Source organism: Musa acuminata, chromosome BXJ1-1 (genome assembly GCF_036884655.1).
Source record: "Musa acuminata AAA Group cultivar baxijiao chromosome BXJ1-1, Cavendish_Baxijiao_AAA, whole genome shotgun sequence".
In the NCBI taxonomy this organism is placed as follows: Eukaryota; Viridiplantae; Streptophyta; class Magnoliopsida; order Zingiberales; family Musaceae; genus Musa; species Musa acuminata.
Window position 1 is genome coordinate 3,952,885 of NC_088327.1, and position 27,253 is coordinate 3,980,137.

The window sequence follows — 27,253 nt, forward strand, 5'->3', positions numbered from 1 at the left end:
CTTCAATACGGTTGAACGCGTGGCGGGGCGGCACTTGAGATCCGCCCTCCCGTCCCCTATTTAATTTCGCTTCCCACCAAATTTAAAGCACGTAGAGAAATAGCGGAAGAAGAAGAAGGAGAGATTGAGAGAGACGATGTCGTGGCAAACGTACGTCGACGAGCACTTGATGTGCGAGATCGAGGGCCACCATCTCACTTCGGCGGCGATCATGGGCCAGGACGGCAGCGTCTGGGCGCAGAGCGCATCCTTTCCTCAGGTCTTGCCCACCCAATCCCCTTCCGATTCCATCATTTGCTGGGTCGCCAGCCAGTCACTTTTTTTTCACTCATCTTGTTCGATCTCAATCGAATTCTCGATGCATTTGATGGTTTTGGTGCATTGATTCGGTTTGTTGATTTGACGTATTCGGGATATCAAGGGATTTGTTGCTCCATGATTTGGTTGGATCTGTTTGTGATGATTTGGCATGAAATCTTTCTGACACGTGGTTCGAATTTTGGATTTTGATATGATTCTATGTTCTGTGACGATTTAACTGGGTTTGGATACTACCGAATTGGGTAATGCAGTGATATCAGTGTTCTTTGCTTTGGGATGCCTAACACGTAACTAAATTTTGTATCAGATATATCTGGGAATTTTGAGATTGCAATAAAATTTACGCACCCAGTATGTGGCTTATAATTTCTAGCATTTCTATTAACCTAGTCTTACATGTTTTGCCCTGAAATTTGCAGATGATATTGTTACTGGACAAATAGGATTTTGCTAAACACTTCCTTGAAATCGATTGCATTAAATAATGCATTGTGTTGACCCGTTGGATTGAGTGAATTTATCTAGTGAACAATACGCTTTATGTCAGTAAGTCTAAGAAGATCTACTTCTGATCACATTAAGGGAACTGTAACTTGTTGAAGACAAAATTAATTAGGACCCCAACCCAGTGTCAGGTGCCATCTATAATAGCTATTTTTCTTTTCCATTAATGTCTAGCATGATTATCAACTAAATATTTAAAGGTTGCTCCTTTGTGACCTGAGAGACCTTACATTGATGTACTGGGTACATCTTTTATGATTATCAAAATCTGATTTTGTTCAAATATAAAGTTCTTTTTTGCATGAGATCTTATTAATCTAATTGGTTGTTCATAAAGTGCCATCATCCTAACCTAGTTTCATTTGGTTACAACTCCAATTCTTTAAACTAGTTAAATGACATCCTCAAGATTGTGATTTGGAATTTCGTTTCTTGCTTCATGTTGCTGCATAGTTTGTAAACCTACAAAACTTCACTAGATCAAGGCTTATTATTCATGTTGCTGCATAGTTTCGAAACCTACCAAAATTCACTAGATCAAGGTTTACATAACAGGTAGTGATAGCAATTTTTGACATTTTATTTACGATTCATTGCTTATCGGTTTCATTTGTATTACAACTACAGCTAATAGTCCTGCCAATATGCGTGTGAATGCTTGAAATGTTTTCCTTTCCCCACTGATTGTTTTTCTTAAATTTTTTAACATGATGTTTCTATTTGTTTCCATTTTTCAGTTTAAGCCTGAGGAGATCACCAATATAATTAATGATTTCAATGAACCTGGAACGCTTGCTCCAATCGGCTTATTTCTTGGTTCAACAAAGTACATGGTCATTCAAGGAGAGCCTGGAGCTGTAATCCGAGGAAAGAAGGTGACGTTTTTCGTTTTTAATATGTCATTATCTTGTAGTTCACATTAATGTATGGAAATGTATGGAAATTTTATTATACAAAGTCAATTATTTATCTGAAATAAATTTGTGCATTCTTCTTGATGATTTCATAGCTTCACATTACATGAGAATAATGGTAATTTCTCTTTTGGTTGTCGTACACTTGATTGGAGAACAAGATGGCATGTTCTATAAGTGAAAAAATTTAGCTATGCTACAGTTTATGCATGTGGTCTTTGGAGATTGCCAATCTGAGGCCTTAATAAATAGTTATCTATATTATTATGATCATGTCGGTAATAGCAACCTAAAGTGGCTACATTTATGTTTTATATACACATATTTTTGTCGGTTGCTTTCTGTGGTGGCTCAAGTTCACGCTGTTTGCAATTAAAGATTTGTCTTGGATTGAGAGTTATGGTGTTTTCATCTCATCTTTGGGTACTTCATCACCATCTAGACTCTAAACATCGAGAAAACTGTTTTGATTCTTATTCTTGATCTTGAAACTACATATTTCATGAAATTGTAATAATTTGCTTGACATATGGTCCTTTTACTTTCTTTCCATACCCTTGGACTCCAAAAATCACTCTGTAATACATTTCTGCTCTTGGCTTCCACTAGCCATGCATCCTGTTGCTGCAATGAACTCATTGTTGATGATTATCGATGGTATTTTAAGAGGAATATGCAGTTCAGATGTACTGAGTTTGATTGGTTTCTTATAGAATTTACAGAATGTGTTGAAAATTCAAATTTATCTAGAATTTTTTCAAGTTATATATTTTAGGATTTCTTGGTCCAAATAATTGAAACTTGAGGCCTCTAGTAGTTTGATCTTTTAAATTGTTTTGCTATCACTGTTCCCATGTTTCTTTCAAACCAAAATGGGTTTGTTTCATGGTCAACGTTCTATTAGCATTTTCTTATACTTGAGGCCTCTAGTATTTTGATGTTTTAAAGTGGTTTGCTGTCTTGTTCCCATGTTTTTTTTTTTCAGAACCAAAATGGATTTTTGCTTCATATCCAACCTTCTATTAGCATTTTCTTCTCAGCAATAAAAGATGCATTTTATGTATCTAGAGTAGCTCGGTCTTCTAAATGCAAAACTTAAGGAGTGTAAGAAGCTCATAGTGCTTGAATGATTATTTTCAGACATTCTTAGGTTTTTGTGAAGTGAGAAAATCTGTATGGACACTGCATCCTATTTTCCCAGGAACATCAATTCCTGAAAAGCTTGCAAAGATTGCTTATGGTGGCATTTTTATCGTCGTCATGCTGCTGTTGTACTTTTGTCTCTTGACAAAAGCTTGGCCCAGCTCACGGTTTTCCTTGTGTTACACTTGTTTAGTGTTAGTTTAAGGAGACTATAATTTCATACTGCTTAGCAATTGAGGTTCTGCAATAATTTTCTCACCAATGGCAGGGATCTGGAGGCATCACTGTGAAGAAGACTAACCAAGCTTTGATTTTTGGAATTTATGACGAACCAATGACTCCAGGCCAGTGCAACATGGTTGTGGAGAGGCTGGGTGATTACCTCGTTGATCAGGGCCTGTAGTTCCGCAATCAAAACATGCCTCCCTCTGTTTTCCTACAAATGGAGATGTGAAATTTTCTTCATTTCCGTGATTTTTGGAACAACCAGGGTAATAATAATTCCATAAACAGACAGGAATATCAAAGTCCGGTGTGCCTTTGTCCCTTTGTTGTCCTCAAATCATATGCCATATGATGAATTGGATTTCTTGGATTCTCCATGTATGCTCTTGATTTTTTTTCTCCCAATCTTTATCAATAAGCTATTCTTTGAGCACACTTGAAGTATTACACTTTATTGAGTTTGCCTATCAATAATGAGTTGATGATGCAGAAACAATGCTTACTGCTTATCATATGTTCCATTTAGCCTAGCAAACAAATGCTACTGCATGTCTGTTTTTAACCAGTAGTCTGAAGGCTCTGATTCAAATAACAAAGCATCATTACGGATTGTGTTCAACCTCTCAACTTTGCATTCTGATGCAAAGCTAAAATGGAATTTCATTCACTTCTCCCAAGTTATGAGCAAACACAGATTTTGTAAACTGGATATGTGGATTAGTACAAGTCAACTTCAGTGTATAATGGTGGCCTGCTCCTATTGTGGTTGATGTATGTTCATTATCATTGTATGAACTTGTGCAAATTATTATTGAGCCAAAAATATTAACCTTGAGTCTAAATATGATACTAGATACTATTTTATGATATATATATATATATATATATATATATATATATATATATATAGAGAGAGAGAGAGAGAGAGAGAGAGAGAGAGAGAGAGAGAGAAGAGCTACTGACAAGAACATCAAAGGTCCAAAGAGAGAAAGATGAGACTTGAGAACTCCAAATTAGGCACACAAATTTGTGTGAATTCAACAATAGCCTTATTTATTCCCTTTGCAATGCATTCATTGTACAATGAAAGAATCACTACTCATCAGCCCTTCAAGAGATGGCAATGCATTCAACAGGCACATGCATGCTATGTGAACTGCCTTCTCCAACAACATCAAGCTTTGTTATAGCTGATACCATCATTCATCCCTCAAGGAATCTGGTCATCCTTAGGACGGAAGTCCTCACACGTTGAAGATCCCAGCCTTTGAGCATTCTCCCGTTTCCGATGAACACCGAGAAGGCCATCTTGTCGCCGGCGATCCTCTCAGCCACAGTAACATGCGGCGGGATCATCGCTCTCATTGTACTACTATCATTGCCATTACCATCATCATGCATAAAGCTGGCCTGAGCTTTTGCAGGGATCTTGATTGGGCCAGTTGGTTTCCTCGGAGCTCCGTGCCAGCCACGCCATGGCACGGTGGCAGCAGCGCCGTCGTAACGACCGTCGTGAGGCCACAAGATGTCAGCCTCCTGGAACTCCTCCATCATGTCAATGGTAAGGAGATGTGGAAGGAGATTGAGTTGTATTTATAGAGGCTTTTGGCAGGAGGCCAATTATGAGTCTTTGTGAGCACACTTCTCAGACTACTACTCTCTGCATATCAACAGAATTGTTTACAGGGAAGCTTCTTAATCTGTTCTTTAACTGTTGAGGAAACCATTAGTCTTGGTGTTTACTTCTTCTCATTTATGATCAAACTGATGTCTAATGGAAATCTATTGGAGATTATGGTTGTTAGAATTTGTTGGATTAGGATTTAGGTAGTGATGAAAGTGACAAGAAACCAAATTGACATGGATTCAAGCCTACCAGAACTAGCTAATCAGGTAGCTGTTCTATATCACTGTAGCTTATAGATTCAAAATATGAGGAATTTTGACTGCATAAGTTTGCTCTACTTAATCTAAGTTTTGTTAGACTGAGGACTCCTAATTAACCTAAGGACTAAGTCTTAATGGTGAAAGAACAGAGATGAGAATTGTTGCTGATACTGAGTTCCAATTTAGGTAGATTGACTGCTTGTTAGCATTACTGCACATTCTTGCCGTTACTGTTGAGTAGACAAACATGATGAGGCAAGATTTAGCTGCTTGTTTTAGATCTTTAACTTGCATCCACCATTCTATAAACTTCAAGTTACAACCAAAATGAAGATGTCAATTTACTTGCAGCATGAAGAAAATGGCAGTTCAGTGATCTAAATGTTCTTATTGACAAGAAATGATGTCAATTTTGATGTAGGGATTTGGAAGAAAATTAGTTTTAATTCTCTTAGGGTTTTTCTATATTAGTTCTAGAGAAATTTAAGAAAAAATCTTTAAAATTTGTATGAGAATATGTACAAGAGGCATTGAACCTGGATTTGAATTAACTTAAAAATATTATTATTCTTACAGTGAAGAATCCAAGTTTTTCTTTATAGATATAATAACGAGTATATATATTGTTTCCAAGTTTTTCTTTATAGATATAATAACGAGTATATATATTGTTTCCGAAAGGCATACCGAGTGCACGAGACTGCCGTCAATATAAGGTTGATGGAGGATTTACAGAATCTCTTAATTGTTTTTTTGGTATCAAAGTCTTTTTCACTTAAATGATGTCTCCCAACTATCAATTCCAGATGAAAAAGCCAAAACAATTCATGTTTATGAAGTTGAAGCAACCATTCTTACAATCTATATATCTTTGCTCCTAAAACTTGGATTCCATAGTTTGATACAAGCCATGAGAGAGAATGCTTGCAACTGTGAACTACCTCAAAGAACACCTTCTGAGTGCCAGTTCTTAGGGTTCTTGTTTGCATTTGTGTGCTCAAATTGACCCCCACTAATTTGCTGTTGTCAATGGCAAAAGGATGAAGCAAGAACATGAGATTGCCACAGGAATGATGCTTGTGAGGAAGAATATAAATCCACATAGTTCTACTCTCTCATATTGGTGATACAGTGTTTGTGCCTTTTATCCTTTCCTTAATTTTCTATTGTTTTTTATCCTTCCCTTTGATTCAATAGAAATGAGGTCAGATTCTGTATTAGGTTGCATCTGATCTTGAGGGGACTAGAAATATGATTTTTAGAAAATAATAATAATAATAATAATAATAATAATAATGATGATGATGATGATAATAATAATGATGATGATGATGATAATAATAATGATGATAATAATAATAATAATGATGATGATGATGATAATGATGATGATGATGATGATGATGATGATGATGATGATAATAATAATAATAATAATAATAATAATAATAATAATAATAATACAATCCAATAGTGACACAAAACATACAACACTTTTGAGCAAGAACAATATTACACCGAACATGATACTTCAATCTTTCAGTGGCAGTGGCCCCTTCAATCATCTTCTTCGCTTCCTCGACTGTCGCCGCGCTTCCTTCACCGCCTGCACCACCATCGAGGAGTTCGAATTAGAACTCCACTTGCAGTGTTGTCAGAGAAGCATGCAAAGCATCGAACACTACTACTGTTTCTTACTGCTTTGACGACTCTCTCGAGAGCTTCTGCGCCTTGTCGGTCGAGGTATCGCTCCACCGATCTACTCGCGTCGAGGCTCAGCATCTGCATCACTCGCCTCTTCAGCCCCATGTAGGCCGAGCCGACGTCGACGCCGGTCCTGACGTACCTCCGAATGTGGTGGTTCTCGTGGATGTAGGCAGCTCCGTCGAAGCAAGGAAGCACCAACCAGATGCAGAACACCACCTTCAGCTCCGGCCAAAGAGTAAACCTGTAAATAGATTCCTTATTACTCTAATAATATCGATCGAACTCCAATTAAGATTTAAAACAGATCAAAATGTGATGAAATTAAACAATGATAAGTGATGAGAATGATATTTCTTGTTGTCAATCGATCAGAGTCTTAGTTGACATCCTCTAAGACATGTCGGATGAGAGATCAGTGGTGGTGTGCAAGTGAGTGTTACTGCTGCAAGACTCTCCAGCAGGAGAGCTCGAAGAGTGTGATGAGCGCGTAGAGGACCCAATAGGTCAGCCACTTCTGGTAATCCACCGGCGAAGGATACTTGATCGCGAGCATCGATGAGAATCTGAATCCAAACCAGCATCACTGTGAGTACTCCAACTCTCTTCGATGACCTCTTCCTCACAAATCACAAGAATCGCAGTGCCACTTACAGAGGATAAAGCAGCATCACCGCTGGGCTGACGCACACATCGAGCAAAACCTTAGTTATCCGTCAACATAATGTACATTCTTTACATGTTCTTACTGCGTCTTACCCGATCAATGTGTCGACAAGCTTCGTCATGGTCACGAGAATGCTCATCTTGCTCTTCACTGTGCTAGCGATCGGAGTTACGGATGGTGAAGGAGAGAGGTTTCTGGTGGAACTCTTAAGGAGCAAGTGGGAGATGCTTACAAGAAAGGCATGACTGATGCCCTCGTTCGAAGTCTTCTTTCCTCCATGGCCAAGAAAAGGAGCTTAAGGTCCAGGAGAAGACATCCATGTCGGATAATGGAGAAGACAGCCAGAGAAGGAGTAATAACATCACATTATATTTCATTTAAATTCTTATCGATTGAAAGGATATCATTAATAAATGATTGGACCAGTTGGTTTCCTCGGAGCTCCGTGCCAGCCATGCCATGCCATGGCACGGTTGGCAGCAGCGCCGTCGTACCGACCGTCGTGAGGCCACAGGTTGTAAGCCTCCTGCAACTCCTCCACCATGTCAATGGTAAGGAGATGTGGAAGGAGATTGAGTTGTATTCATAGAGGTTTTTGGCAGGTTGCCATTCTGAGGCTAATTATGAGTCTTTGTGAGCACACTTCTCAGACTGCTACTCTCTGCAGATCAACAGAATTGTATACAGGGAAGCTTCTTAATCTGTTCTTTAACCGTAGAGGAAATCATTAGTCTTGGTGTATACTTCTTCTCATTTATGATCAAACTGATGTCTAATGGAAATCTATTGGAGATTATGGTTGTTAAAGGTTATTTTTACTAGATTTTGTTGGATTAGGATTTAGGTAGTGATGAAAGTGACAAGAAACCAAATTGACATGGATTCAAGCCTAATCAGGTATCTGTTCTACATCACTGTAGCTTATAGATGCAAAATATGAGGAATTTTGACTGCATAAGTTTGCTCTACCTAATCTGAGTTTTGCTAGACTGAGGACTAAGTCTTATGGTGAAAGAACAGAGATGAGAATTGTCGCTGATACTGAGTTCCAATTTAGGTAGATTGACTGCTTGTTAGCATTACTGCACACTCTTGCCATTACTGTTGAGAAGACAAACATGATGAGGCAAGATTTAACTTGTTGTTTTAGATCATTAACTTGCATCCACCATTCTATAAACTTCAAGTTACAACCAAAATGAAGATGTCAATTTAGTTGCAGCATGAAGAAAATGGCAGCTCAGTGATCTAAATGTTCCTATTGACAAGAAAACAGCAGATCAAGTTTTAAGCTTTTAGATAAGCCAACAGTGATTGCTAATTTAAGCTAGTAGATAAGAAATCATCTATCTGATTATATTGTTAGCATGCACTAATCTTCCACAATTCTATTCTGATCCAATGAAACTAAAGCTTCAGATCTTGTGTCCATAAGCATGAAGGGTTTTGATTGATGTAGGGATGTGGAAGAAAATAATTTGAATTCTCTTAGGGTTTTTCTCTATTAGATCTAAAGAAATTTACGAAAAATTCTTTGACGTTTATACGAGAATGTGTACAAGAACTTTTGAACCTGGAATTGGATTAACTTAAAAGATCATTATTCTCACATAAGGAAGGAAGAAGAATCCAAGTTTTTCTTTATAGATGTAATAATGAGTTTGTGTCTTATTATTGATTCTCTTAATTGCCTTTTTGGTATGAAAGTCTTCTTCACTTAAAGATGAAAGAGACAAAGCAATTCATGTTTCTGATGTAAAAGCAACCATTCTTGCATTCTCTGTCTCTGCTGCTAAAACTTGGATCCCATAGTCTGATAGAAGCCATGAGAGACCATGCTTGAAACTGTGAACTTTGCAATCTGCCTCAAAGAACACCTTCTGAGTGCACTTGTGTTGCCAATGAAAACAACAGGATGAAGCAAGAACATGAGATTGCCACAGGAATGTTGCATCTGAGAAGAATCTAAATTAACATTCTTCTAATCTTTGATATTGCTGACAATAGTGTTTGTTCCTTTATTAGCTCAATTCAGCAGTTCTCAAGACTCATGTAAAACCAATTCTGCAGAAATGATAAAATAAGTGAATCCGTCGTATCAATATGAATCAAAATAGAAAATATTGTATGAATAAAAACTTATTCGTATAATATTTCCTTAAGCACTTATGGTTAGGGATCTCGGATTGTTTTGATCAAGTTCTTATCTTCTATTTCTACTATATACAACAACCATCTACCGAATTATATTCATCACTTAAGTATCGAAGGGATTTTATTCGACGATGATATTCTCTTTAGGAGGAAGAACGGATGTCCAATTTAGCTCAAAATTTTTATCGTCGATCATCTTTCCTTGATATTCGTTTTGCGAGAGATGATTGATTATCTTACGATAAGATTTCAAAATTAGGATCAACTCGGATTGTCTCTATAATTTAAATTGAAATCAACTTTTAGACTAACAAAATCATAACAATTGATAGTAATATGATGGTATAATAATCAATACCCATCCTTTTTCTTTCATTTCAATTAAATCCACCAGTGACACAAAACAGTTTCTCTCATCTTGGATCCTTTCACCAAGAACAACATTATGGCCACATACATGAGAACTCCTCTTGAATCTTTCAGTGCCATCTTCAGCCACCGTCTTCTTCACTTCCTTGACCGACTCCTCGCTTCCTTCTCCGCCTGCACCGTCGAGGAATTCGAATTAGAACTCCACTTGCAGTGTTGTCAGGGAAGCATTCAAAGCATCAAACACTACGACTGTTTCTTACTGCTCTGACGACTTTCTCGAGAGCTTCTGCGCCATGTCCGTCTAGGAATTGTTCTATCGATCTCCTCGCGTCGAGGCTCACCATCTGCATGACTCGCCTCTGCAGCCCCGAGTAGGTCGAGCCGACGCCGGTGCCGATTCTGACGTACCTCCGGACGTGGTTCTCGTAGATGTAAGCGGCGCCGTTGAAGAAAGGAAGCACCAACCAGACGCAGAACACCAGCTTCAGGTACGGCCACAGAGGAAACCTGCGAATGGATCCCAACTATATCATCCCCAGTTCTTATGAAGAGACTTAATACATCCCCTAACATATGTCCGATGAGTGTTACCACTGCAACACTCTCCAGCAGGAGAGCTCGAAGAGGGTGATGAACGAGTAGAGCACCCAATAGGTCAGCCATTGCTGGTCATCGACAGGCGAAGGGCTCTCGATCGCCCGCATCGACGAGTACCTGAAATCCAAACCAGTGAGTAACTCCTCCAACTCTCTTCGATGATCTCTTCTTCCTCACAAATCACAAGAATCGCAGTGCCACTTACAGAGGATAAAGCAGCATCACCGCCGGGCTGATGCACACATGGAGCAAAACCTTAGTTATCCGTCAACATAATGAACATTCTTTACATGTTCTTACTGCGTCTTACCCGATCAATGTGTCGACAAGCTTCGCCATGGTCACGAGAATGCGCATCTTGCTCTTCACCGTGCTAGCGATCGGAGTTATGGATGGAGAAGGAGAAAGGTTCCTGTTGGAACTCTTAAGGAGCAAGTGGGAGATGCTTACAAGAAAGGCATGACTGATGCCCGCGTTCGAAGTCTTCTTTCCTCCATGGCCAAGAAAAGGAGGGAGAAAGGAGTTGGAAAGCATCCATGTTGGAGACTGGAGAAGGCAGGCAGAGGACCAAAAACTTCACATTATATTTCATTTGAACTCGTATCCATTTAAATGATGTTATTATCTATCTCGTAAAATTCAACCAAAGCACTGTAGAAAGGAAAACAAATATAGAACACAATAGATTTCCACTCTGACATCGAACTTACATATGCAGCTATGGATTAGAACCAAATTATATGTTGGCAAGAGATCTCTACAAAGGGATAGAACATATGCATCAACAGTTAGTTCACGTAATTTATACTGTGTTATTTTCTATTTACAGGGAGCCATAGCTCGGCCTATTATTTATTCTCCATGACCACAGGAGTGGCAGAACAGACGACATGTCAGAACATATTTACCCGGAGAAACCATGGGAGCATGAATGCTATTACCAAGCAAGCCATTAGGAAATTACAGAAAGGTTGGTGCCTCCAGCAACTGCACCGCTCCGACACATTTCGGTTGCTCGAGTCTCCCCTCTCGTACCACTCGTTCATGAATTTGCTATCGTCCTCGCCGGTGACGTTCTTTGCATTTTCACCGCAAATCTCGCAATACCTGCACCCAAGACGAAAGCTTGTCAATTTGTCCAAACATGATGTTTTGTGATGGCTAGTTTATATTTGCACTTTAAAAAAAATCTTAATGGCAACACTCAGTACTGACAGCTCGAAGTGGGGAAGATGAATTGGTCTGGGTTTGCACAAGAGATCTCATGGCAAGACTTGACTACCAAACACAAAAACGTCTATTTCAAATTGCTGGTGCCTTGAGCAGATGAATAGCAACAGCATATAAATAGGTTAGGCATGCATGAACAACATATGCACGAATAACAGCAAGTGCTTAAGAATATGATGAACAACTTTAATCGGAAAACCATTATGCAATACTGCATCATTCTTGAATCACAAAACCCTAAATGTATGAAGCATAGAAAGGTCACGATACTCTTCTTTTTTCTTTGGGACTTCTCCCGATACTGCTTCACCAGTCTTTGATCTCCACTACTGTTAAACCTGCCGGTCATCTTTGTTAATAGTGTGTATCATTAGGCAGTGCATCTCCTTCCATAGGAAACACTTAATTACAGAACTTAAACAAAAATATTCTGTTTCGTAGTGATTTGGCTTTGAAGTTCATTATTTTCAGTTACATAGTATAAAAGAAGTGCAAAACTGAATGAGATTTTACCTTGCTCTGAAAGCTTCTAGAAACCCCTACACATCACCATCCATCACATATGCTTTTTGCATTCTAAAATATGTTTGCAATGGGATACCAACAGATTATTCAGAGACTGTATCATGTGTTATGAGATAATCAAGAGAGGTGTGTTCACAAGTATATTCAGATTAGCCAAGTGGGAAATAACAGAAGTGCGCAGAGGAACATAGTGCCTGTGTAGAGACCCTTTTTGGCACCAGTGTACCTACCATGAACCATGTAACAATTTGCCCAGACGGACAGGAAGCATACCAGTCATGCCATTGACCTGTCTAGAACCCTGCTCAAGTTATCGCCCAACTATATTGATACTGGTCGTGGCATACAGAGAATCTTGGAGTAATTTAATCAAAGTGGATGGACATAACAGAGATCGGGGTGAAAGGATGGGTATCTCTCGTTTCCTCTCTGCCACCCCAATCATTTCCCTTTCCTTTCATGATTTTGTAGGTTGTTGGGCCCTCAAGCAAGCATTTCCCTTTCCTTTCAGGATTTTGTAGGTTCTTGGGCCCTCAAGATCTTTTCTGGATCATGAGGAGCTAAGGAAGTTTAGACAAAGAGAATACATACATTGCAAGGATCAGTAGGTTAAAATCATAAAAACAATGTTTTACTGATCAGAACTGTTCTTAAATTAATAATAGAGATCTAAACCTGACTAAAGTTTAGCCTTATCTCCTTACATACCAAGGCATGTCTTATCACATGGATCATCAGGCAAAGTTAAAATAAGCCAAGTCACCTGATGTTACTTCTAATCTTGTATTAATTGGCTCAAATGAACCTAGATCAATTGAAGAAAGATAAAAATATATAAAAGTAAAATAAACAAGAGCAAAGAAAAGTCACCCAGACTAAATGTCCAAAAGACTTTATGATAATCTGGAAAGGATAGAATCTATACTTCAGAGTTTCAATAATGCAAATGATCTTTTGATCAACAAATTTCTTCACACTTCATACATAACAAGAACCATGGAGTCACTCAAAGAAAACTGCTTGTTATGGTTGAAGAAACATGAAAGAAAGGGTAGATGCGAGCATCCAAACTTTGATTTAGGTGGTATGATTAACATGGTTATTGAAGAGAATAAATTCTGAGGTGAACTGACCAGCTAAGAGTATAACATAACCGATTCCAGCTACTGTTTGAATAAAATGGCATGATGAAGAGACAGAAGTGGCATGTTTAGTGAAGAAAGAAGAATGCCAAAGGGAAAACAAAGAAGAGACATGAGCATGAAGCATAGAACAACAAAAAGATTATTTTCATTGTGAATTATAAAAATCTGAATGTAAAACTGAGTACGATTATTTACTGCTGCTGTGTTAGCTGAAATCAATAACAAGGTTATGAAGTATTGCCAAATGAGATATATGATATCAGGAATTAAGAAGGTCTCAAATTGTAAAGTAACACCAAAATTTGAGCAGAAGGGAAAAGGGTGTTATTTTTAGAACTTAACAATCAAGAGATCCGCAATATAATTCAAACCAGCAAGTCACATTGTGCCAAAGTAAAATGTGCAGCCTCTAAAATATCTATTAGCCGTCATCTAACCTAATTGATAGAAGAACAAGTGTAGTTGAGGTCCACCAATAGATAGAATCACAAGAGTGCATATCCTTTTCTACGGAAGTGATATGGGATATTGTGTTGTGAGGTCAAAATAATTAGTAATAGTTTGCGTAGCATAGATCTTCTTTTCAGATGAAGCAAAAAACTTCAACCTAAACTTCCTGAAGAACAACCCAAAGGGTGATAAGATTAGAGGGTTTGGTAATAAAAGAAAAGAAATGGATGAAGCTAAGAGTGAGTATGATAAAAAACATTGATTGGCATAAAATTTTATTTAGATTAAAAAAAACAAGTATATCAAACTCAAATGCAAACTGCTTCCAGGAGAAAGAAAGACATTGGGCTGCCCTTCCAACTCACGTAACTTATTGAAAAACTGCTCCATGTGTTTCCAACATAGGGTAGCTCCAAGAATGTTAGAATTTTAACATTTAAAGGCACCTAGAAATGTAGATGATAGGTTATTTGGGGAAGAGGCAAAAAAAAGAGAGGTAAATGCTGGATGCTCTCCAATTTCTCCAAACTCACATTGGAAGGTATCGTGACCTCACAACACTCTCATGTTTTTCTGGAAAAATAATCATTCATTCAATAACTCATGATTCCATTACAATACTTTGCCCCTTTCTATAAGCCTCAAGTACAATAAGAAAAGGAAAATCATAACAAGAAAAAAGAAGTATGTAGCCATGTCAAGGTAATCAACAATTTAGATCCCTTTTTTTCTTTTTGGGAAGATAATTTTTTAGATTTGTCTCGACAAATAATCTTTCCCTTTGATGCTCGACAGTTTTTCATTTTCGTAACTTGGTAATTCTTTCCAATTTTTTTCTTCATTTACTTCCTTTTTATTCTTCTTGATCAATTCAGAAAATAAAGTAGAGATGTAAAGGATATTGCCATATAGCAACCTATAAGATTCCTGAAGACCCCTTTATCATACCAAAACTATTCCAAATACAAAAAGGAAAAATGACTAGGGCTAAATTATAACATGTTAGTGGAACCCGAACTTGAGTTCATCACTATTCCAAAAGGATTTGTGTTTGACTTTTCTTCTTTCCACACCTAGTATAGACCCGAGAAGTGTTTCCATTTAGTGTCCTGCCAATATGCAAAGCTAGATTTCGGTTTGGCATCATTGAAGATTAAAACCTCTTCTAAATGGGCTTGTATTCAATTGGAGTAAACCAGTAAGTTCAATGAAACTTATAAATGAAAAGGAAACTTGATGGTTTCTTTGTCATGCTTCAATGGTTTTAGGGATACTATCCATATTTGCAGCTGCACTGCATCTCGGAGAAAGGAGCCCACCATATTCTTGCCATCAAAAAGGAAATAGGAGCAGTTAATCTCCAACTCCAAGACATTTTTGACATTGAGAAATAGCCTTTGTTAAGTTCTTTGCAGCAGATGAGAACTCAGACTAACAAGAGGATCACTGTCACTCGATAGTTGATCGCATCATTAGTATTTTATTCATATTGAGTTTTTCAGCTACTAAGACCATAAAGTTAGCTGACCACCCCACTGTTTAATTATAAAGCAAAATTTATAGTACACAAACCACATGCAAATTTATATGTATATGTCATTGTTAGCATCAGCAGATGAGTCTCTCTGAATTATTAACACAGTTCAATGTACCAGATAAGATCAGAATCCTCCTAACCAATAATGGTTTAACGTTTACTTGTTGAACCCAGAACCTCAACCCCTTGCAATCTCAAGAACCAGCTTATAATAATTGTTTTGATGAAAATCACGATAAGAATGTTGTTGAAGGGGAAAAATCATAGGAGATGATGATGCTCCAAACTAATAACCATTCTTTCATCGTTGACAAGAATACACGCACAACAACTGTGGCTTCGTGCTACTCTATATGGACCTTCTTTTAGTTCGGCAAACCTCTGAAATTAAATCCACAGCTTCAGAGTCACAGCAGAGCAAGAAGTTATCTAGTTGGCTAGGATATTATCTCTAACATCCATTCCTGATCAATCTTTTAACAAGCTGGGACATATTCATATGACTACTTATTATGCGCTGAAGGGATTGACTGTAGAAGGCAAGAGTTTCTAGGCTGCCAAGCACCCGTGTCCACAGTCTTGAAAAAGTGGATGCAACCCAGAACAATCAGAAGACACCACATTCCAAGAATAAAACTATGAGAAACTAGTCAAAAGATTAGGTCAAAGATGATCAACTTGACAATAGCAAAAGGAGATCTTTAATCTATCAACAAGTGCAGTGGAGAGAGACTACGAAAAGAAAGAAATGTGTTCAAGTTGCACAATTCCCCTCTCCATGATCCGCAAGAAGCGTGCTTTTAAAGCTGAATCGCACACGCCACTTTGTCATCAAGTTCAGATTAAACGTCACAGCGATCAAAAACTTCAATTTTCTTCACGGGACTCGGCAGTGGAATCCGACAAGAACGTTTAATTGACGATGAACGATATATAGACAAGAAAGTACCTGTTGCCCTTCACCTTGAACCAGGCCTCGGCGCAGTGGCGGTGCGCGACACCGAGCTCGCCCTTGCAACCGCATCCGAGCTGGAACAGCTCGGAGCCTTCCTCAAACCGATCCGGACTCAAATGACAGATCCGGCAGGCCATCGCCGTGTCCCAGTCGCTCCCGTCCGCCGCTCCATCGGCTGATCCGGCCACGTCGACGACCACGAAGGCGGCGCCCATCTCCACCGCTACCCTCTCCTCCAAGGCCACTACAACGGCGGCTTCCTCCGGCGGGCGGGCGACTTCAGGATCCGCCTCACCGCGTTCTTCGCCGTCGTTGCACCAGCACCCGAGCAGGACCTGCAAGGAGACTTCCTGCCCCCGATCCGGGCGCAACTGGCAGATCCGACAGGGCGTCTCCGCGTCCCGATCGTTCCCACCATCCGCCGCTCCATCTGCTGATCCCGCCACGTCCACAACAACGCAATCGCGATTCTCCTCCGCGGGAGGAGCAGCGTCGCCCTCTCTCTTCCCCCCTCCCTCTCCTTCATCCTCCTCCGCCGTGGCCGTCTTCTCCTCCAAGACGGCGGCGCCCGCACCGCGTTGCTCGCCGACTGCCATCGCACCTCACGACCACATTCTCTCTCTCTCTCTCTCGTGCGCGCTGCTATTCACGATCGGATCGCGACGCAAATCGTTGGGGGGAAAACGAAGAGGGAGGAGGCGAAGGCCGCCATCTGAGTCACGACTATGAAACCGAAACAGATAGGAAGAGCCAATGAGGTTCGCTGTAGCCGTCGAGTCCAAACAGGAAAAAGACGATGTTGGAATCGAGTAATTGCCGCTGGTCATAACAAATCTAGAATTAGTCAAACACAATCTTAATTACTACCAAATAATTATATATATATATATAGCAAATTGCTCCAACAATAATATTATCATATGAATATGTATTACATTATTTGAGATTACAAAGTAGTGTGCCAAATGGATTGGATCAACATGAATGGGAACCAAGAATATTTTCATGCCTTTAAAGTCTATAATTGATGATAAATCCTATCGCATAAATCCCATATCTTATTTTATATGAGTTTATGTAATAGTTTATATTTTATTTATATTTTATTTATTCTATTATCAAACAGTGACATACATAATTAAATATCATCAGAATAAATTCTCGAATATCTAAAAAATTTTAAATACAAAAAATATAGAGAGAGTACTTTTGCTTAGAATTCACATGATAGACTTCTATCTCTTCTTAAAGTGAAAGGAACATCACATGAATGACACCATAGTATTATATGATTGTGTTTGCTCTCGAATCTTACAAGGATTGATTCATCAAATATAAATAAATACATCACATCTTTGAATGAATCTAAGAACAGTGCACCTTTTCTGCCTCATTCTCTCAGGTGTTCTACACAAGATGTGCAACAAAGTCCAAGCCAACACTGCTGACTATATATAAACTTGGCCTGTTAAAATCTGCATCAAGAACAAATCCAACCTCAAGTATACACGCAATGCAAATGGTCTTGCTGCAGTTATTCAAAGAATCATGAGAAAGAATAATAAATAAAAGAAAATCATAAAAAGAATTACCAGGTGCCTGAAGTGGAGCATGTCATCAGAGGCTGCAACAACAAGAACTATATAGGGATTGCAGGAAAAGAACTGAAAGGCAGAGTAGATCACTAGGGTGAGATTGCCATTATGCATTCCACTGTTTCAAACAACTCTTGGTCAAACTAAAATGGCACTTCCTGGCTGTCTGATCTGAGGAGAGGATTGGAGTTCATGACCATGCCTCGATGAAAAATTTACCAGCCTTCTCTAGTAGCCGGAGCCATCTTGCAGCTGATTCTTTAGACATCCCATTTTCTACTGCAATAATTTCTTCCAGGGTTGATGTCACATCTGCCGGCATCTTTGTGGAGGACCCTGCGATGTATATTGCAGCTCCTGAACTCAGTAGACTCCAAATCCTTTTACTCTCTTCCTTCATCTTATGCTGTACATAGATTTTTTGTGGCTGATCTCTAGAAAAAGCAACAAAGAAGCCGCCACCCTTATCTGCCGATAGAACCCCATCATCTTGGGCTTGCGCCAACCAGAAGTTCTTGTATAAGAAATCAACTGATTGGTTTCTACATCCGAAAAAGAAGAGAATAGGAGATGTTGATCTGGTCAAATTCTGGAGAGCACGTTCCTCAACAAATGCTCGGAATGGTGCACATCCAGTTCCTGGTCCAATGAGAATGAGAGGTAGTGATGGTGGAGGTGGAGGCAGGGAACCTCGAGTTACCCAAGCGGGAATGTGAACTCCTGATCACAAAGAAAATAATTATGATGACTACATCGCCGATTCCGAGCACAATGATTTTATCTTTTATGTACGTACCGCTTCTTTTGAATGGATCAAGTCCAGCTAGCCATGATGAGCAGAGGCCATGTCTCTTTCTCTTAAAAGGAGTAGTCCATGACACAATGCTCACAGTTAAGTGAACTTGATTTGGATGAACTGAAGGGGAAGAGGATATGGAAAATGCTCTTGTTTTTAGTGGAGGGACCAGCTGCACCAACCATTCAAATGGCATCTGCACAGATGGAAAATCCTCTAGTACCTACAATAAGAACTAAAAGCTTCTCAGTAATTCATAATGAGTGAAGAAAGCCTTGACATCAAATCCTTCAAATATCATATTGCACACATAAATGACTCCTTTCAGGATAAACAGCATCATGAACTAATAAAGATCAAATATGCAATTAGCAAAATGGAATTGAAACCAAGTCACAAAATTTATCACCTCTACAACAGTTCTTCGCTCCCTCTGATTATACTGATATAGATCATCCATTCCTTCAGGAGAAGCAAAATATTGAAGCCTCTCCTTCTCATATTCAGCTGTTGCATAAAAGCTCATGACCTAAAGGGCATATGAAAGTGCAGAAAGAAAATCTTCAAACCTCTATGCAGCTAAATTTTGCAAATATACAAGGAAGCAAAACAGTTATCCCTAATTAGAACTGATTTTGGTATTACATATGGACATGTCATGTAATAGAAAAATAAAAGCTTCATTCCTTCGCCCAAGAACAATCTTAGAAATCTACTGTTGGAGAATAGACACTTAACTACACTACTGTACAGCATATAATCTCCATAACATATAAAAACATACTTATATAATTCAGAATTTATATCATAGATTAACAAATAAATGATTATGACATGATGATGGAATGTACCCTTAATCTCGGCAAAGTGATACTGTCACAAAGTTAAATGTAATTTATACAAAATATTATATGGATTTGGATCCAACAACATTCATTCAAGCTCAATTCCTATAAAATATCCAAATCCAAAGTACAACCTAAATCAGACTTAATATAAACAACAGATGGTATAAACTGAGCTAGTCACCTTATCTTGTTAAATAGATACCTTGAATCAACCAATCCATGCTTATATAACCTACAAGTGACAAACTAATAATAACAATTTAAGTTACCCCATCTTTCTCCAAGGTTTCCTACTCAGTTCCCATATTACTTAATGACTGCTACTTCATAAAAGCAATTCTAAAGCTCTTTCAAGTTACAAAATCCCAAAATTATCATTTGTCATATAGGCTTCAATATGTAATTCTACTAGCATACAAGGCTCTCCGCCCCAACCCTCTCTCTTTCTTTTTCTTTACCTCCTAGGTAGATGATCTGCATTACAAATTAACATAATAGACTAAACTACGTACTGTCTATGTTACTTCTCATTAATTAAACAAACTTACCTCAAAAAAGTAACGCCGAGGAGAAGCTGATGCGACATCCATTGTAAGCTCCACAAAGTTTTTCAGTTTAATAGGGCGCACCAAGCTCTTTATACTTTTGTAGACGGATTGTTTTTCAGTATCCCTAGCCTTGACCTAAAAGATCGCAAGATTGAAACCAATCAGGTCCTATTAATAAAGGAGCATTTCTACTATATATATATAGTCTTTTATCCTTGAGACAACAAATAGAAATTAAGACAGCATTCATGTAATGAGTCAAAACTTCAACATAAACTTTAGATGCTGTCAAATAATGCATCAATGTTGCAAAAGCTGAGAAAAGTGCGGTGTACAAACACTCATGCACACATTCATATGTATGCATATATACATGATATGCATCTACACATATATAAAGTTTTGATATTTATATAATGCTGATACAAAAACATAACACCAAGAAAGAACTACATACTGTGATGTAACAGTTTGGATCTAGGTTACAGCGCTGTATAAATGCATCGACAGCAGCAGGATTTTGACTTGGTAGAATCTCAAGAACATCACCCACTTGATAGTCAATGACCTAGAATTGTGGCCGCAGATTGAATTTCATTATCCAGGAAATATAATCAAAGTTCCATTTGCACAGAAACTCACATTTGATGAAGCTTCAAATTCAAAGTGACGCACATCTCTACTATGGTCCACATTTGTCAATCGTTGATTAGTTATCTGCCAAGTTACTCACAGTAAGTGTTCCAAATATTAGCAATACAAATTAAAGAAACAGATACATGAGAGCTACCAGAGAACCATAAATCCAAGAAGGATGAAAGATACACTATAATATTCATTCAGCAACCAAATACAGGATATCAATGTATTATGTGGCATACTCCAAGCCAAGATTCGTTGTGTGGATCGGCACATGTCTGCATAGGTGAAAATGTACAATGCTATGGCATTGACAGGTGTCAGATGTACCTACCTACATGGCTAGTTAAATTTTTTAACCTCAACCAACCTGCAAATGGGCATGACAAAAAACATGGCAGGGAATCCTTGCTTCAAGTATGAATTTCTTTGCTTTCAGTACATCCTCAAGAAATGGGTGGTGTGGTAATAAAGTTGCTCCACCCAAGCACGATGGTTCCAAGTTGTGGAACAAGTCATTCAGATGTGGGAGTAAGGCAATGGACTTCAGTCTCTTCTAAAACCAAGCTAATAAATCGACATATTTTTCTTGTGGCACATCCCTGACTATGAATTTCTTTACTCAAAAGTCAAAATATTCTCAAGTAGAAGACTTGTTTACCAGTAAAGTTACTCCATCCCAAGCATGATGGACCTTAATTTTGGAATGAGTCACTTCACATGTAGGCACAAGGCCATGAATGTGACGTCCCCTAGTCCCACAAGCCCATGCATTAAGCTGCACATTTCTTGTGATACATTGCTGATTCTATTTAATGGACAGGATTTACACAAATATTAAGTCTGCTTCATGTGTCACATTGAAAACTACCTTTAGGGTTGCATATATATTATGCACCATAGATCAAAAGTAGTGTAGCTTGGTATGTGATAGGGGGTATCTGACACATGGGCATCTAGACAACACCACATCAATGCCAATCTGACACCAACTCGGACATTCTGTCAATTTGGCACTTCAGCCAAGTACCACATGTGGTCAGCATAACGCACAACAGTGCTAACTACAATGTCGGGTTTAGTCGACTCTTCACGTTCAGAAACGCTCAACCACAATCGCTCACACAAACTAACTCTCATTGACTCCCGACAATTATCAAATTCTCCTATAAAAGGCCTCAAGTATACTATTTTACACATGGGAGATTCTGTATAACTCTCAACTCTCTGACCCCTGAATCCCTGATTATAATGTCACCTTCCGACACTAACTTAAGAATTGGAGAGGGCATGCCCCTGACACAATTTTGTAAGACCCCGGCGAATCCAATCATCACTTGACACCAACCTTGCAACTAGCTTCAAAACCTGATACCTTGGAATCTTGGACAAACAAAATCTGCACAATAGTATGCTAGCCCACCATCATTCTCAAATTCTCAATTATTAGTTGTTCTTTTTCAACTACAGAAGTGCATGTGGTAAACATAGTGCATAAGGTGATTATCAAACAAGGAAGCTGAAATAGTTGGGAAGACAAGATCCAAAAGATTCAATGTGCATATTGACACAATATTTGACTCTCGAGTGTAGGTTCAGAAGAGTAACAGACATATTTGAATTTGTTTAAAATGAAGGATAATTGATCTCTAAATTTATACCTATAACCAAAGTAGTCCCACGTGTCCATAATGTACATACCTATAACAAGTATGGTAGCCTCAATGGATTATCTAAAACAAGGAATTTAATTTCACCAGGAGCAGTCTGTACCGGCTGGTATTTACTGGTCCAAGCATGAACCGAGACACTGCCCCATTACATGCAGCTCAGTTCAGTTTTTTATTCTTTTAATGACAGATCATCCATTGATTTGTTTTTTTATCTTCAAGGCATTGGCCTTTTAGGGCTTGCGAGTCCATCTCCCTTTCCATGTGGCCAGACTGGTGCTGCCCGCCTCATCTTCAATATATGTCATCATGAATCCGACCAATTATCGACCAGAACGGGTCCAGTACCACATTTTGTTGGATTAAACAAATCCTAAAACAATGTTTCCAAATGCAATATCCCAATATGCATATATGCATATGTGGCTGCTTCTGCAGTCTGCATAGACAAGCACATGCAGCCACATATGCAAACACATACAAATATGTGGTGGCCAATTATGAAGTTCACAACTTCATATATATATGAATATGTGATCAGCCTATGCGGTTTACATTTCTAACCAAGTGTAATTGTTTGAAGTTTGAACTATTATATTATTCTAATAGTATACATGATTAACATAAATTTTAATTACATACACTTGCATGGATCAAACACCTTATCACTTCAATCTTCATCTTTCCATACTTTAACTAAGACAAATTTTGATTATATTTTTTTATGTTTATATATACAGTTCATGTGCTTGCATATGCACCCCCTCATGCTGCATATGCAACATGTGGTACCATGATCACCTGCACGTCAACCATTTTTCAGAAAAATATGGAGCTAAAATAAAATGGATGGAAATTTTCTTCAAAGAATTGAAATCATTCAATCAATTGCAGTTAAGCATGATCCAAATATCTCTAAACAAGTTAAAGAAAGTAAAACATATATTATAAAGCTTCTTCCTACAAAATGTTAAAATAATATGTGATTTGGTAGCAAAAAAAAAATCATATTTTACTATTTTAAGTAACCTAAATTTAAATAAAAAAGTATCAAGAACTACCAGCATTTTCTATAGAATCTATAAAAGACTAATTGATAGATAATATAAATCATACCATATGCAAAAGATACTGTGGCTTCTTATCATGATAATGAAATTGTGCAGGTGACATTGAACATGCACTCTCTATCACCACCTCAGAACTTTCCAGATCTACAACATAAAAAGGTCATGGTTCTTGTCAAAAACAATGAGAACATTTAATTAGTAGACCATAGTGCTACATGCTCTGCAACAAAATATAAGCTTACATGCTCAATTTAATTTATAATTAGAGAATTTGGCTGAGAGGAAAGATTTAAAAAGTAATCAGCAACAGTTCCAGCCAGCATGATGTAGAATTTGATCCATTCACCTTTCATGACTTACCATATGCAGTTAAATGATCTGGTTGCATCTTGTCAGAAGAATGGTAAATAACCTCAATTTTTGCATGATCCAAACTCCTCTTAGAAGGATCCATAATATCTGAAACCCTAGGCAAAATGTTTGGATGCACTGTATTCAGCATCTTCCACAAAGATAACAACCAAGGATCCAGAGCACCTTCATAGCTGCAGAGGATAAATTCTTAACATTATTCTGTCTCTCTCACAAAAAAAAAAAAAAAATCTGAAAGCAAAGTGTCTATCAAGCAACTCAAATGGATCAAACATAAAAAAGGAAAAAAAAAAAAAAAAAAAAAAACTTGCAGGCAAGAACATATGTTATTGGTAATAGAAAAAAGCACTGGAGCCAACAAAAATCAACAGCAAATCAGTCTTATCTTGCCAAAAGAATGCATCCAAGAGAAATACGAAGTAAATCTCCCTCTTCAAGAATAAACAACAAATCAGATGAAAGTTCAATAAATAAGCAAGATGAATCCATGTAATTCAGACCATGCTTGCAATACAAAAGAAAACACCAACTGACCAACAACAGGCATATACGGAAACATACCCTGAAGGGTGCTGATCATCTCCTAAACCTTTTTCAATTAATGGTTTTGCTCCGAGATCTGAAAGCCTTTTGTCCAGCTTTTTTGCAGTAAACTACAAAAGGGTTCCACATTGTACATATGAGTAAGAAATAATTAGGCAGAATTTTATTAACATGCTACATAATGAATTTTGCCTGGAAAGTACATTGGAGATTATATATCTGTCGAAGTGGTATCTGGATGATGGAAACCACTTTGATTGCGAAGACTTTGATTGATAAACAATGTACTAAAAAGAAAGTGCTTGAGTTTCACCACAACGATTGAAAGAGCAATTTGGTATTGATAGGAAGCACAAACATGCACATTACATGGACATCCCCACATGACAAATCTTTACAAAGTGGGGAATGACCCACAGAGAGAGAGAGAGAGAGAGAGAGAGAGACACACACACACACACATAATCTTTAATATTATAAAGTTTAAAATTATTTCATGTATTTGAAAAGAAGCTGTTGTAGAAAATTAAATTTCAATATATATGAGGCCAAGTAATATGATGCAAATTTCTGACAATCCTCTTCCTCAACCTCGGCACCCATAAAAAAGCCAAAAGACTCAACTATAGTCCTATTCAGGTTGGCTGAAGCCTTATTATGACCAGCCAAGGGTCAAAGCAACTCTTCACAATGGGGACCCTATGGTCATAAACAAACCTACCACAAGGGCGGAATAAACAGGGGACCCAAGTACCATGTCAGCAGCCAAGATCACTTGAAAGCTTACAACAAATGATCAATAGATTGGATTAAGATCATAACATACTTACAATCTAACATCAAACAGATTTATGGAAAAGGAACAACTGTACTACAACAACATAAAGAGCCAAAGAAATCACATATAACCTAATCAAAAGGATCCACAACCTAATTAACCAAACATAAATAAAAAATTACATTATATTTCTGGTACCCTGAGTCACCCAGTCCAAAAACTGCATAGTGAAGTCCTTCCAACCACTGATTGCTAAGGTTCCTCTGCAAAAGAAACCTCCAAAACACCTACAAAAACACAACATCATATCTAACCATTGCAACAGATCACTTCAAAGTTCAGACTACCATTGTGAAAGAAGTCCAACCTTCATTGAGTCTGGTATATCCCCCTGTCCTGTGGTAGAAACCACAAAAATTACAATTTCTTGGTCTGGTAAACAACTCTGCATACAATAAATAAATAAAAATTGGTTGGAACACCACCAAGAATAATAAGGTGAAAGAAAAATGTGGTCTTTTTTATGTTAAATCAGATCAAGACATGAGATGGACTTATAATGAGTTTACTGACCGCATCAAAGCGGTCGATGGGGAGGACTTGGACAGAAGGGCAGCCACCGCGTTCTGCCTCCCTACCGACACGCTCGGCAGCATCCATAGCATTCCCAGTCTGCGAAGCGTAGAGAACTAGCAGATGGCTCGACTTCTCCTCCATTCTCTTTTTTTCTAGCGACTGATGTTCCGACAAATGACTGTGCTATGCAGGAAGGCCATGCACCACATAGCATATATGAAGTTTACATTTTTTCATTAGTTAGAGGTGCATATAGTTAAGGAAAAAGCAAAACAAGTAAAAAACACACGAACAAGTACACAAAATTTTACAGTGCAAAGGAACACCCTACATGGCAAGATTAGAAGATGGAACACTAGTTCCAATACATGGAGATGTACTGTGAGACCATTCAATTTGAAAGTATAACCAAACTGAAGATGATCAACATATATTCATCTAGCAATTCAAAAGAACATCCTGAAACAAGAAATGGTGATCCTTGCGCAAAAGGCTACAAAAATAGAGAAAGCTAAGATCCAAATCCTGCAGATGACCTGTAAAATAATTGAATCAACATATTCAATCAGTCCAAATTAAACGGAAACTTGAAATAATGCAATTTAGTGGTAATTGAGGGGGTTCCAAACTCAGATTGCAGGAACAGATTATAAGACCGTAAGATCAATCAGATCCTACAACTTATAAAAAATTAATCTTAAGATATATATATATATATATATATATATATATATATATATATATATATATAAACTTATAAACAAAGTTTTAAGATTTAGTAACTCTTACATATTCTTAAATTAATTATTACATTTTTATTATAGTGAATGCATAATTAATAGTATTGTCTCTTATTTGAATGAATAATAATTTGCTTGTTTTTGAGGTTTACAACGATCTAATTGGTCTCTCCACTTGACCATCTCGACTCAAGATACCCATAAGTAAAGCAGTGTATGCTATATGATTTATTTTATTACAAATTATTAATATGCAACAAAACATATGCTTAAGGGTATAAATTACACAGCCAACTTCTACATCAGAATAAAAGCTATAACATCTTTAATGTATCATTAACATAAGCTACGAGATCAGAGTGGGGAGGAGAGGATCAACAAATAGAAGAGACGACAAGAGAGAATAGGAGTGGGAAGGAGATCAGAGGAGGGTTGAGATCGCGAAAGAGGAGAGGAGAGAAGAGTACCAGGGAATAGGTGGCTGAGCCAGCAACGGCGGGAGTGCCGGCCGCAGGAGGAGAGGAAAGGCTAGGGCATCACGCGTGGAGTCTCGGACTCGGGATCAGTTCTTTTACCGAGGTCTTTTGAGTTGACTCGGTAAACTCAAGTCGACTCGTTCCGAGTCGAGACGCGGGTCTCAGTTTGACGCTGATAAAGAGGGTCTCATTCAACCGGACTTTGATCCGCATTAGACGGGTATGGATCCTTTGAATTTGGAGGTACCATTCAGCTTGAGTCCGACAATCAT

The 27,253-nt window shown here is 38.1% G+C and overlaps 5 protein-coding genes across 8 annotated transcripts; 1 reads left to right on the forward strand and 4 right to left on the reverse strand.

Moving 5' to 3' along the window:
• Positions 1-39: 39 nt before the first annotated feature.
• On the forward strand, positions 40-3,542 carry LOC103988411 (profilin). The gene is made up of 3 exons (XM_009406945.3): positions 40-259; positions 1,563-1,700; positions 3,151-3,542. The coding sequence occupies exons 1-3, from the start codon at positions 137-139 to the stop codon at positions 3,283-3,285; spliced, it is 396 nt and encodes a 131-aa protein (XP_009405220.2). The 5' UTR covers positions 40-136; the 3' UTR covers positions 3,286-3,542.
• A 768-nt stretch (positions 3,543-4,310) lies between these two features.
• LOC135675643 (protein S40-1-like) lies at positions 4,311-4,658 on the reverse strand. The gene has a single exon (XM_065188997.1). It carries the CDS (start codon positions 4,656-4,658, stop codon positions 4,311-4,313), a length of 348 nt encoding a protein of 115 aa, XP_065045069.1.
• A 1,808-nt stretch (positions 4,659-6,466) lies between these two features.
• LOC135679991 (HVA22-like protein f) lies at positions 6,467-7,593 on the reverse strand. Its single transcript, XM_065193970.1, has 5 exons — positions 7,458-7,593; positions 7,353-7,379; positions 7,142-7,264; positions 6,693-6,942; positions 6,467-6,600 (listed from the first exon to the last, which is right to left on the reverse strand). The coding sequence occupies exons 1-5, from the start codon at positions 7,502-7,504 to the stop codon at positions 6,556-6,558; spliced, it is 492 nt and encodes a 163-aa protein (XP_065050042.1). The 5' UTR covers positions 7,505-7,593; the 3' UTR covers positions 6,467-6,555.
• Positions 7,594-9,844: 2,251 nt separating this feature from the next.
• Positions 9,845-17,149, reverse strand: LOC135613538 (HVA22-like protein f). 2 transcript variants are annotated; one of them, XM_065110637.1, is made up of 6 exons: positions 16,325-17,149; positions 10,799-11,595; positions 10,694-10,720; positions 10,483-10,605; positions 10,152-10,398; positions 9,845-10,062 (listed from the first exon to the last, which is right to left on the reverse strand). In XM_065110637.1, exons 2-6 carry the CDS (start codon positions 11,020-11,022, stop codon positions 10,027-10,029), a joined length of 657 nt encoding a protein of 218 aa, XP_064966709.1. In that variant the 5' UTR covers positions 11,023-11,595; positions 16,325-17,149; the 3' UTR covers positions 9,845-10,026. The 2 variants fall into 2 exon arrangements, with proteins under 2 accessions (XP_064966709.1, XP_064966662.1); XM_065110590.1 differs by lacking the exons at positions 9,845-10,062; positions 10,152-10,398; positions 10,483-10,605; positions 10,694-10,720 and having other exon boundaries at positions 11,150-11,595; positions 16,325-17,125.
• A 443-nt stretch (positions 17,150-17,592) lies between these two features.
• Positions 17,593-27,131, reverse strand: LOC135583084 (NADPH-dependent diflavin oxidoreductase 1-like). Of its 3 annotated transcripts, XM_065110774.1 has the most exons (15): positions 26,973-27,125; positions 26,097-26,301; positions 25,763-25,943; positions 25,557-25,634; positions 25,372-25,476; positions 24,430-24,521; positions 23,857-24,041; positions 23,543-23,640; positions 20,760-20,834; positions 20,575-20,685; positions 20,118-20,252; positions 19,131-19,250; positions 18,722-18,944; positions 17,923-18,645; positions 17,593-17,805 (listed from the first exon to the last, which is right to left on the reverse strand). In XM_065110774.1, exons 3-14 carry the CDS (start codon positions 25,904-25,906, stop codon positions 18,116-18,118), a joined length of 1,896 nt encoding a protein of 631 aa, XP_064966846.1. In that variant the 5' UTR covers positions 25,907-25,943; positions 26,097-26,301; positions 26,973-27,125; the 3' UTR covers positions 17,593-17,805; positions 17,923-18,115. The 3 variants fall into 3 exon arrangements, with proteins under 3 accessions (XP_064966846.1, XP_009405183.2, XP_064966901.1); XM_009406908.3 differs by lacking the exon at positions 26,097-26,301 and having other exon boundaries at positions 26,973-27,131; XM_065110829.1 differs by lacking the exon at positions 26,097-26,301 and having other exon boundaries at positions 25,763-25,948; positions 26,973-27,119.
• Between the last annotated feature and the right edge of the window lie 122 nt (positions 27,132-27,253).